This window comes from Colias eurytheme, chromosome 20 (assembly GCF_061535395.1).
Source record: "Colias eurytheme isolate Ceu_HAF_F1 chromosome 20, ilColEury1 Martin Lab GWU primary, whole genome shotgun sequence".
NCBI classification, from domain to species: Eukaryota; Metazoa; Arthropoda; class Insecta; order Lepidoptera; family Pieridae; genus Colias; species Colias eurytheme.
In genome coordinates, this window is record NC_142999.1 from 5,108,435 (window position 1) to 5,120,706 (window position 12,272).

At 33.9% G+C, this 12,272-nt stretch overlaps 1 protein-coding gene across 1 annotated transcript in view; it reads right to left on the minus strand.

Moving 5' to 3' along the window:
* Positions 1-305: 305 nt before the first annotated feature.
* kmr (pleckstrin homology domain-containing family A member kramer) overlaps positions 306-12,272 on the minus strand; it is a 47,902-nt gene continuing 35,935 nt past the window's right edge. The window contains exons 11-24 of the mRNA XM_090114034.1: positions 12,023-12,249; positions 11,744-11,866; positions 11,470-11,631; positions 11,113-11,357; positions 10,719-10,876; positions 10,369-10,478; positions 9,437-9,569; positions 8,917-9,039; positions 8,213-8,422; positions 7,255-7,940; positions 6,455-6,616; positions 5,593-5,691; positions 4,520-4,613; positions 306-2,835 (exon numbers count right to left, since the gene is read on the minus strand). Coding sequence (XP_089970160.1) covers positions 2,729-2,835; positions 4,520-4,613; positions 5,593-5,691; positions 6,455-6,616; positions 7,255-7,940; positions 8,213-8,422; positions 8,917-9,039; positions 9,437-9,569; positions 10,369-10,478; positions 10,719-10,876; positions 11,113-11,357; positions 11,470-11,631; positions 11,744-11,866; positions 12,023-12,249 — 2,639 coding nt within the window. The 3' untranslated portion in view covers positions 306-2,728. The remainder of the gene's footprint in view (positions 2,836-4,519; positions 4,614-5,592; positions 5,692-6,454; positions 6,617-7,254; positions 7,941-8,212; positions 8,423-8,916; positions 9,040-9,436; positions 9,570-10,368; positions 10,479-10,718; positions 10,877-11,112; positions 11,358-11,469; positions 11,632-11,743; positions 11,867-12,022; positions 12,250-12,272) is intronic.

The following is a 12,272-nucleotide window of genomic DNA, read 5'->3' on the forward strand; positions in this document are numbered from 1 at the left end:
TTTGTGCGCGCCATAATAGAATATGTAAGTACCTATGTATAATAAAATTATTACACAAAAAATACGACTGCGTCATCCTTTCGCGCTAGGTAAAGCAAACTAAGCGTGTTTGCTTTACGCGGCCCGCGTCGCCCGACCCCCGCCAGTTCCCCTCCGTTTCTCTGCACAAGTACATTCGTCGCACTACTGTAGGAAATAATGGTAATACTGTGATTATACTTTTGTAAATTACTATATTATTTTACAGGTTAAAATAACGAATAAAATCATATGGGACTTGTGATAGGAATAAAAAAAAACAACCATTATTTCATATATCTTTTATTTTTCCAATACAATATTACATTATAAAACAATCTTTGTTTTCATAAGGATAGAATACGTACATAATTGACTATGTATAAATGATATAAGAACAGTCCATGAGATAGGCAGAGAAGGGTAGATAAATCATTTCTGTGGCTTAAGAGAAGCCTTAAGTATGAAAAGTCAAATACATAGGTACTATAGAAATAATATGTAGTTTTGGTAACAGTTACGAACAAATAATTTATTGTCTATCATACAGTACGTTACAATAGAGGTATATTAAGATCTTAAATTGAAAGAAATATTAAAGGAAGTAAGGTAATATAAGAAAATAGCATTACCAAAACTACACTGCAAATATTTTCATGAAGAATAGAAATAATAGAAACAAAAACATTTATCTCAAGTCAAACACTTAACCTTACAAGATTTATTAAGAAATTAAGGGAAAACTTAATCTAGTTAATATATTATCCACTATGAAGATAAGCAATGTTGTATACATTTACAATATAATATTACCATTCCAGCATTAACATAGATTAAAGATAGGATTAGACAAGTATAGGTTAACTTTAATATATTAACATACGATAGGGTTAAGTCATAAGTATTTTAAAGCTTTATTTTATAGGCTGATAGTACCGGGCCTACTAGTACTAGATCCCACTGCAGGATTACTTCGTTCATAGTTTTTTTTTGATGAAACCAAAATTTTAAACATGCTTGCGGCCAAATTTTGACTGGAAATCTAGCCGATATATATTCTCCTAATCTATACTAATATTATAAAGCTGAAGAGTTTGTTTGTTTGAACGCGCTTATCTCAGAAACTACTGGTCCAATTTGAAAAATTCTTTCGGTGTTAGATAGCCCATTTATCGAGGAAGGCTATAGGCTATATATCATCACGCTAAGACCAGCAGAAACGGAGCAATGCAGGTGAAACCGCGGGGCACAGCTAGTTATAAATATACATAAAATTTTGGTTTCATCAAAAAAACTATGAACGAATTAATCCTACAGTGGGATCTTAGACTATACTATTCTACGTTCAATATATATATGAAGAAGTATATATACGATATATATTTATATCACAAGGATTACCAATTCGTTGCTTCTATACACGAAGCTGTTAGAAAAACAAGCTTGATATATTTATTTATTCATAAGAAGTTTAATAATCTCTACAATTGACGAACTATGTGCAATATTAGTTTATTTACAAATAATAATATGGTAAAATATCATGGCATACGAATTGTGATCATCGTTCATTAAGGGAAAATTAATACCTAGTAATTACATAAAGAAAATGAAAATCTACAATAAAAGGATTAACATCGAATTTTGTACATTCACTTCAATTGGAAAACAATCACGTCACCTTAAAAATAAATTAAATAAAAATGTATAACATTTTATTAACGAATAATACTAAAACGCATTTGAATTCGTTCGAACACAACAGACAATAAAACAACGAACAAATGAGGAATAACTATATTCACGCGTATTAAAACTAAATTTATTTACTGTCGTAGGTACAAAAAAAATAAGTGCACTATCTAAGGTCTAATTTATTAATTAACATGGCATCGTTTTGTATAAGTAGGCATACTAAGTCATAAGTATAATCGTGATCAAAGGCCGCTGTCAGAAGACATTAAATACAAAATAATTGATTTTACAGGAAATAACGTACACATTTCTATAGGGAATGTTTTATTTGAGCCAATATTAAATACTCAATTCCTAAAAGCATCACCTATGTATAAAGATACAAATAATATGGTATTCGTTTGATATGTACTACTTATACACAAACATTACGAACATTAAGTTTAAACAGGTAAATCATACATACATACAGTATTATAATAATTTCATTTTCGACTTCGTTAATCTTTGTTTAATCAGTGTTGTGATGTTGTAATACCGTTTTTTGTAAAAAAACGTATGAAATGTACTGATCTTTAAATAATATAGGTTAAATACTTAATTTACAAATTGATTAATATATACCTTACATTGAAAACAGTAACTTTTAGCTCATTGATATAATTATAATTTCATCAGTTATAGAATATTTTTAACGTTATATCATTATATGTATTCTACAATGAAGATAAGCTTCATCGTTTTTAAAAAGGTTCACCATAGCCTTTGCATTTGGGGTCTTCTATAAATTGGTCATGTTATTTTTTATATTTACCTGTATCTAGTTACGAATATCCATAAGCATAACAACGTCAATATTTTTAACTAATGCAACACCGAGTTCCAATACCAATAGCTAACAATATCAAATATTTAGCTAAAGATAACATTAAAATATGGCAAAAGCTGTTTAGACATATACATTGGGGCTTCGTTTAGGCAAGACAATTTTCTTTATTAAAAGCAATACATTTATTTACGAAAAAAAGTTCTCTCTTTGTTGGTAAATTGGCAATTCAACGTCCGGCGATAGGTCGGAATCCTCCGCGTTATTCTGAAGAGGCAGCTCTTCCAATGCTTTCACTGTCAAATGACAAACGGAGTTAAAATATATCTAGACACGAAGCACAGACAAAAAAGAGCGTGTGTGGCGAACACACGTGTCAGAAGTGAAACTTCTTTAGCAAGATTCAAAGATACCAAAATCGTCACCATACTCCATGATGACGGTATTGCCATAACGCCTTAAAATTTTACTCTCAACGCACCTAAAGAAGTTTCACTTAAAAAAAACGCAACAAACAAAAAAAAACTACTCACAACAAAATGCACAAAGGAAACCATGCTGCGACGAAGATTCTCGAAGGACCGTCCGTATTGCCAATTTAGTGCTTAGCTATATTATATGGATACTAAATTGCTAAATGTTTCAGTTCGCTGTGGACGGCCCTTGCTCTGTGTTGGTTCCTGTTGAGTGACACCAAGCCAATTGTTACATGCGGATTGCGGACACACGTGATCGTTAGTCACTGGTGTTATAAGAATTTGCATGGCGCAAGGCTTAAAATGATACCTTTTGGGATAATTTAGGAAATATACTATAGGGGTAAAAATCTATTTTATTCACCTCGAAGAGCTGAGTGGAAATTAAGAAAAAGAACTGAATAAGAATTATTTATGAAATCTATAATATTATGTTGCACACTACTTCAATTGTGATATTTAACTCGAGCAGGAAACTAATGTTTATGTAAAGATTTAGTGTAAGTAATGAAAATATAGAAAACTAGCTCTTTTGTATTCCTTAATATGTAATTTGGTATCATTTTAATCATTCGCAACTATAAATTTTTAATGCAACAACACATCAACTAACATTTATTTACAAAGACAGGAATAGCTTAATAGTTATTTTTAATATTTTTTTATACCTGTCTTCATAAAAAGAATCAAAACATGCGTTCATGCGTATGCTAATTCTTATAGTAGCAAATAACAAAAGTGCAAAATAAAATAACAAAATAAAGTTATATCAAAACGCTGCTACAGTGAAATTACTGATTACGTAGCAAACAATTAAGAGTTAATAAAACACTTTAGTATATATGCATTAAATTGTTTTTATAGTTCAAGAAATAATTAAAAATCAGCAATAATTGATTTATAAACAATTTAATACATCAAACGACAAACTTCATTAAAAAAAATCAAAATCATCGTTATTGTGATCGTCCAAGAGAGCCTTATTACAAAAATAACTAATATTTTAAAGTCATCATTATTCTGAAGAGACGGCTCTTTCAACGTTAAGTCATTAGGTCATTCCCAATTATACAATAGGAAAAATTAACATTTTCTAACTAAAGAGTCATAATATTCAAGATTTTTTTATTGACAAAAGGGAAGCGCTTGACCACAATCTCGTCTGATATTAAGCCAATATGTGGTCTAAGAAGGCGCTTCCCTCTATATTTTAGGGAAAGTGACCTTTCTCAGAGGGGCTAGTGTGAGTTTGATCGAGTACGAAACGTTACTATCGCGTCTGCGTCACAGCGAAATTTGTATGGGGAATCAAAGCTTCCCCATACGTCCCCATACGTCCGCTAGGGGCGCTGTTCGATTTCCCATACTAATTCGGCTGGAACGCAGACGCAATAGTAACGTTTTGTACTCGATCAAACTCACACTAGGGGTACAGATCTAGAAAAAGTATTTTTTTATGTTAATATAAAAATTTCAGCTCTCAAAAACGACACTCCAAACTTACCGGCTATAATTTTGCTCATCTCCGTGACCTGCTTGGCGAGAATCTGATTCATCTGAAGCAAATGTTCCCGTTGCCGTTTCTCGCCGTCCGGGCTCTAACATGTATACAGCTCGTTATGTACAGCCAACATTCGAAGCAACAAGCTTTGTGCTTGCAGATGATTTTTTACTATTTTTCGTGGTTTTAGTTTCAAAAATGTACTATTTTTTCTTGAATTTAGTGTCAAGAGTGGGATATGGATAACATCAATTCTTTTATAGGGTATTTTTCTACTTGAAATACTAGGATTAACATACGTTTAAAATAACTTAATGTTTGTGATGATAAAGGTATAGATATAATTAGAAAATTTAAAGTTCAAAGTGATGCCATTAACAATTTATTAACCATTTAAGTTTACATTAAAAATGCCAAAGTACGTTTAAGAAAGAAATAAACAATAAGGGTAATTGATGATGAAAACGACTATCAGAATACAAGAAATTATGATAAAGAGGATCAAAATAGATAGATCAAAGATGGTCAATTTGATGATAAATACAATGTGTAAAACAGTATGAAAATTTAAATTTGAAATTTTAATAGTTTAAGATTTAGAGAATAAAAGGAAAGTGTTTATAGAAGTAGTATTAGTTTATAGGAGTATAGTAGTAGTAACTTGTGAACTCTAACTACTCAATGATCATCTGCAAGCACATTTACGATACATTTGGATAACATAGAAGTATACTTTAGGATAATAATGAGAATGGTAATGAAACATGCAATACATTCATATATGATAAAGCGGAACAAGACAGGATGCAAGACTACATTTATTCAATAAAGTGAAAATGGATTTAAAGATTCGACAAAAGGTTAGAAGACAATATATTAAATGATATTATGAAATATGAAATGATAAACGTAAGGTAAGAAATTTATTTTTTATAATATGTATTCCGATGAATACTCCTTACGCTATTGATAATTTGTTTTTAATTATGATTATAGTTCAAAGTTCTATTTTCCAGGTGAATTAGTATTGGGAACTAAATCTATTTTACATGTTAAGTTGATTGGTTTCCAAGTACCTTGTTGCTTGCATCTCCTGAAGAGCTCGTAAGCATCTTCTTGATAGATTCAACTTTTTCTTGCCTCTTCTGTTGTTCTTCAGGAGAAAGTTCTGGCGGCTGTAAATAAGAAGATTAGAAATAAATAACTATGTATAGTTGAATTTGACCAGCAGTTTATTGCTAAAGAATTGCGAAATACATCTTTGTAAAAAATAAACAAAAGACGTGTGGCACTCGGGGACTGCCGCGGTAAAGCTATTGCATGCTATGCCTTCAAGCCACATCTCCGTGACCGTCGGAGTGGGGAGCGTGAGGTTTTTTCGTTACGGAATTTCTGAATTCGGTCCCAGCACTCAAGGCCCGCGATAGAACCTATGCAATAGCTTAATATGCAATCAAGTAATTCAGTCTCAAAATACAATAAAATAATCTGACCCGTAAATATGAACTCCATAATGTGAACCCTTGGATTTCTAAATTAGGCTATTTTTAGAATCAAGCTGCCGGTGGCGAAGCGAGCGTTCTAAGTGTTGAGCGGAGCGGACGCCGTCACCGTGTACTCCGTAGTGATCGCGATGCTGAAGACCCCCATATTGTACTCGTCGGGGAACACAGACTCAGGAAGCATGTTCCAGTCCCTCGCGGTTCGGATAAAAAACGTGGAATCGAACCGCTTAGTCCGGGTACATGGAACTTCCACCATATGGCGATGCCTAGAATCTGTGCGCCTCGACAATCGATGGAAGAATGGGGATGGCGGAACAAGATGGTACAGTTCCGTAGCGCACTCACCTTCTCAGGAATGTACCGCTCGGGGATGACGATCTTCTGATCACCTATTTGTCCCTAAAGAAAATCGATCAGTATCTCAGGTCAGTACCTTCTCAGGAATATATCGCTCCGGGATGACGATCTTCTGCGGCGCAGCGAGTAGCTGGTCGATAGAGTCGGGCTTGTTGGGCAGCGCTGAGCGAACCACGTCGGGCGCTGCGCCCCGCAGAGCTCGCTCCATGTCCGCGTCGTCCACCGAACGGCCCATTGCCTGTCAATTACATATATCACTTCATAGTATAAATCATATTTAAAACTACCCAACGGATTTTGATGCGGTTTTTTTATAAGATAGAATGATTCAAGAGGAAGGTTTAAGACGTATATCATTTATTAGGTTTTAGACAAAGTGAGCGAAGGCGCAAGCGGATAGCTAGTTATAAATAAACAAAAAAATCACTTTAGTTAACAATGCACACAAAAACACATTATACTGAGAATTTAATTTTACCATGCGTCCGTTATGAGACGGCAGAGCCCCACTTTGCGAGGCTTCTTTTCTTGTGTAGTTTTTTAATAAATCAAACCCTACCTAAGCCTTCATATAAAACGCAAAGTACATTGCGTTTGTCAAATCCATCCTATTAATTGTTTCTTTATTTTAATGCTAGTACTTTTAATGTTGAGTTATGATAAAAAGTTAAATTATCTTTTGGTTAATTTGAAGATTTTTTTTGAATTAACCCATTAAGAGCATCCTTTTCAAAAGGTTAATAAAAAAAATCCCAGAACCGTTAAATGAAGTAAAGCGATAAGCATCCACCATACGCACCTGCAGGCCGCAATATCAATACATCTACATCAACACAATCCTACAAAAATTAAAAAAAAAAAATATTTTCAACTTACATCATGTTTGTAACTATCCTTTGGCAACTCATTCAAAGTTTTAGCACTCAAATGATGCGGTGCCGTGTAGTGCCTCCTCTTTTCCCTTGGAACTTGACGTCTATGGAGAGAACCATTTTTCTGCGTATCCGACATTTCTGTAATTATCTGTTTCGCAGCTTCACTTTTAAATATCGGTGACAATTCTATATTAGACCTCGTCAAACTCATCACGCTACTGGTCTTCGAAATGGGGTCATTTGTTAATGTTCTTGCACTATCCGTAGGGCTATTCAAATATTGGTTGGATAATGACATTCTGTCGTAACCAGATCTATCGTAGCTTTTAGTGTAGCTGCTCATAGAAATATCACGGGAATAGTCATAGTTGGATAAAGATGGGCTGGATGGGTATTTAGGGCTTAATTCCATGTTCTTCTCGAATCTTAGGTAAGGTGCTTCTGTATTTTGCTTGGCATAATATTCTTCAAATTTGTTATAATCTGTTCTTGGTAGAGATGACGCCCGGTAGTTATTCAAGGGTTGAACTAATTCTTCTTCTAGGAACTGGTCGATATTGGTAATGTTAGATGACCAGTCGGTCATTGGTTGGAGAGATCGTTCTCTGTCTCGTTGACGTCGTTCGCTTTCCCGTTTTACGATGCGTACCGTTTTTATTTCTTGCTTCTCCACGTTAGATAGGTTACCTGAAAATAATTTTTATTGTATGAGAGTGTGATAGTTTTTTTTTTCTACTACATCTACATAGTATCTACACTTTAACACTTACGTAACCATTTTTAAATGATTAAACCCTTATTTAAATCCGACAAATTGTTTAGAATAATCTAAAAAAGTTAATGAAAAGGGCGCAAACTTACTCAAAATTACATAGCATATTGTGTAATTACATAGCATTATGAACGACGTTATGCATATATTGGGATCATTTCATAATATAAAATATCTAAAAACGTACCGAAAGCCGAATGCTGCATATCTTCACTAGTCATTGGTGACGTCACATCCCCTGGTCCCCTAGTATCCACATACAACGGCTCCACATTACTCTGCCCGTAATGCCCTGGAGGCAAGATCTGACTCTCGTAGTCGTAATCTTGGCCATGGTCGATTGTATGCCCGGTATCTAGGTTCGTTTCTTGCCAGTACGAGGTGGGACGATTTTTACCTGAAAGTAAATTAGGTATCTATGCTATTATTTTTTATAATTAAGTTAAATAGATAAATCGATTACAAATTGTGGGTATTTGCTAGCAATTAATTTAATAGAAAATTATCTGAACAGCCAACGTTCCTTAACTTGAAACATTTGCACGGAATGATGTAAATAGAAAATTCATACACAAAAAGTGGTACGAATAAAAAAAATTGAGGCTGATTTTTTCTTCTTTTTTTAGCAAAAAATTTTTTTTGAGCATTTGAATTTGAATACATAAAAGGTACTGTGCTGACGCAGGATTTTCGGCCGCGTCGCACAGTCACACAGCATCACCCCCAGTTGTCCCGTAATTCGCGCCACCGACCAGTCTAGTAGTAATTAAAGTAATATATATTTTTGTGTAATTTAGAGGAATATATAAATTTTATTGGCCGCTATCTTTAATTTCATCTCCCTACACACCGCTACACTAAATCTCTATAAACATTTTCTTCAAAACCTACCTGGCATGGCATTATGCGTAGTTTGCAACGCTTGCGACTGCTGCGTGAGATGTCGCACCGCTCGGCTCAGTTCTTGGCGCTGACGCTGCAACGCTGTCACTAGTTGTTGGACTCGTGTCACTTCTGTGAAATTAATTATTCTTAAGGGTAAGTAGAGATCAAATATAAGGGGATAGATTACACTGGCGTACAAAAAATATAATAAAATACTTAAATATACTGTAAACGCAACTATTGCCTTAAATGTTTTTACTTTCAAGTTCCACCGTCAGTCTCTAACTCTCTATCACTGCCATTTTTCACACATTTTTTTTCTTGAGGTTCGGTTGCAAAAATTATAATTAATTTTAACTTCTATCAGCAGTCCCCGCAGCAGGCTGTTCACAATAATGTTTTTTACCAATTTTTCATACAAATAACTTACCATCCTCACTCATATAGTAGTCGAAGCGGTATGCGAGTTTATCGTAAAATATATTTTTTTTATTTGTTAAGTGTTTTCATACTTGAAATAACTTACCATCCTCTAACATAGCAGTGGGAGCGGTGTGCGGGTTGGGTTGCGGTGCGGCCCGCCGGGCGCGCAACGCGCGACGCAGCTGCTGTAACTCGCGCTCCAGGCGAGCGTTCTCCGCTACCGTTTGTTCTAGTTTCTGTTCGAAATAAAGGAGGTTGTAAACTCAAACCCAAACATTTATTTAGTCAATTAGACTTCTTTCAGAACCACTGTCAATTCGTCATTATTATAATAAGAATATTTTATTTATAAAAAGGTACCTTACAGCTTATAGTACAATAAATAGTAAAAAAATCATTAAGTACGCAAATAACAAGGTACATACTATCAGTTCAACGTAAGTGACAATAACAAGGAAATTATAGAAACAGTGACAGAATAATAATGTGTTTTAGATATCAAATCGGTAATAAATGTTTGAATGGATGTTCTCTTTTATTTAAAAACTCCACCAAATGGATTATGGGCACACGAAGAAAATTAATAAGTGTAACATATTGAATCAATTTTAAAAACTTTGGGCATACCGACGACATTGCTTCGATTCAACAAATTTCCCAAGGTTCACTTTTTGATGTTCAATAAAACCGATGGTAATACGATTGCTGTTTCTCGACTTAATTGTTTTTCTAATGTTAGTCTTATTAATCTTACTTTGAATTTATCTTAACATAAATTATTGTTATTTGTAAGTCACAATTATTTTCACATTAGAAACAGGTCTTTAATCAACTCTTTAATAAATTAAATTCCAAATGTGAACTATTTACAGAAACAACTAAGGCATGCAAGGAAACACAAAATTGAACAAATACCATGCCATCAAAATTGACCAGATTTATCTACAACAAAAATTCTCATTCACCCAAAATATAAACCAATAAGTATTTATAATAAAAATAATAAGTGCATGTATAGATGAAAACCTTATAAACCTTAGAATTGTGCGCCAACATTGCATGGACTCGCGCCAACTCGGCTTCTAAACCTCCTCCGGGGTTACTCATATCGTCCATATTAACGGTGTCTAGTTTGTGACGAACACCTGTTAAAAAGAAAACATTGCACTCTTTAAATAACACAAATCTATTTAAATATTTCATTGCAATATACAAATTAAGCAAGTACAAAGAAGTGAACAAGAAGTAAAAAAATAAAATTTTATTTTAACTATTGTTCTCCAAACACACAAAAGTGAATATGCTACCTACCACCTAAAATATTTTCTGCCAAAGACACATTACAAAAATCATAAACTATTTTTCTACTGCAACAAAATAATTACCTGTAAGCAATGAATCAATAGCATCTTTATCAGTTTTCAATCCTTGAAGGATAGAAGCCTCGTCAGCTAACTCCTGCTCTAAAGCCCAAAGTTCCGCCACACGGACTCTGGCCGCTTCTGTTTCTAACGGTTTACCTGCAGCTGCACTTTCCAACCACCTACAATAAAATATTTAAAACTATTATAGAACTATATTTAAATATAGAAAAGTTTTAAATCAATGTTTTTTGTTATTTCGAGTCAAATGTGTTGGCCGATGGGTCGTCTAATGTTAGGTGAACAGAACCTGAAAACTCAGAAACTTAACGTCTATGCAAAGGATGATGAAAAGTTGAAGTAAAGGACTAGAAAGTAGCAAAATATTAATTAGGTCATATTTTTCCTTAAGACTTACCTTTGTTGCTCCAAAGCATGTTCAGCGAGCACCTTTTGCCTGAGTCGTTGATTGCGTTCTAACCGTTCAATGGTGGATCCCGGTCTATTGTACAAAGATCCCAGTTTCACCATATTATCCACCAGTTGCACTAAAGGTTTACTCTTAGCATATTGCTGTTCTAACTCCATTAATTGCATCTTCAACTGTTCTAGACGACGTAAGCTCTCCTCCCGTTCTATAGCTTTTAATGAACTGAGACATTCCTATGAATAAGATTTTGAATTAGCTTTTGATAACCTGGATAATGATTTCATCAAATAAATACATAAAACATAAAATATGGCATGAAAATAAAACAAACAAAAGCATATGCACCTCTATACTACTAATTTGTAAACAGCATTGTTCTATCGATCGATGCGTTGCAGCGTGACGCCTTCGCAATTGTATAAGTAGAAGAACCAATTCTTCGTGACTTCTTCCCAGAAGCTCTCCAGCTGTCGGCACTTCACTTAAAACTTGCGACTGCACCTTTTGCTAAGAAATGCAACAAATACCAATGCAAAACAAAACATAAAATAAATCATAAAAGCGTAACATAAAATAAATTAACGAAACCAATGATAGAGTAAAATGATCCAAGTCATACCATTTCTTCAGTTTCTGTATATCTTCTTACTCGAGGGCTGACAGCACTAATAGGCTGTTGGGATATTCTAGAAGGTGACCTTGCTGTTGCCCATGATTCTTCGTTTGCTGATAATGTATTTAACTAAAATAAAAATAAAATGATTAGGTATATCCTCCAAAATTGTATGTATCTTCAAACTCAATAAAAAAAACTTGTTTTCTATTCTTTTAAAAATTACCTGTTTGAAACGGAAGATATTTTTTTACATTACTATTATCTACTATTTAAAAATCTTACGTTTTGTTGCGATGCTGACATCTGTTGTGAGCCATATTGCTCGTTTGTTTTGTCTTCAACCCATCTTACTCGTGGACTAACTGCCCTAACTGGTATATTGCCATCTCTATTACTGCGTCCAATCGATGTATTGCTTCCAAGATATGCTTTCTTTGATAGTGTTTGCTGATTTACTTGATTATTGTGTGTGTTAGTTTCTAAATTAGTACCTGACATCGTCATAGAAGCTGGAAAAGATTAATATCAATTA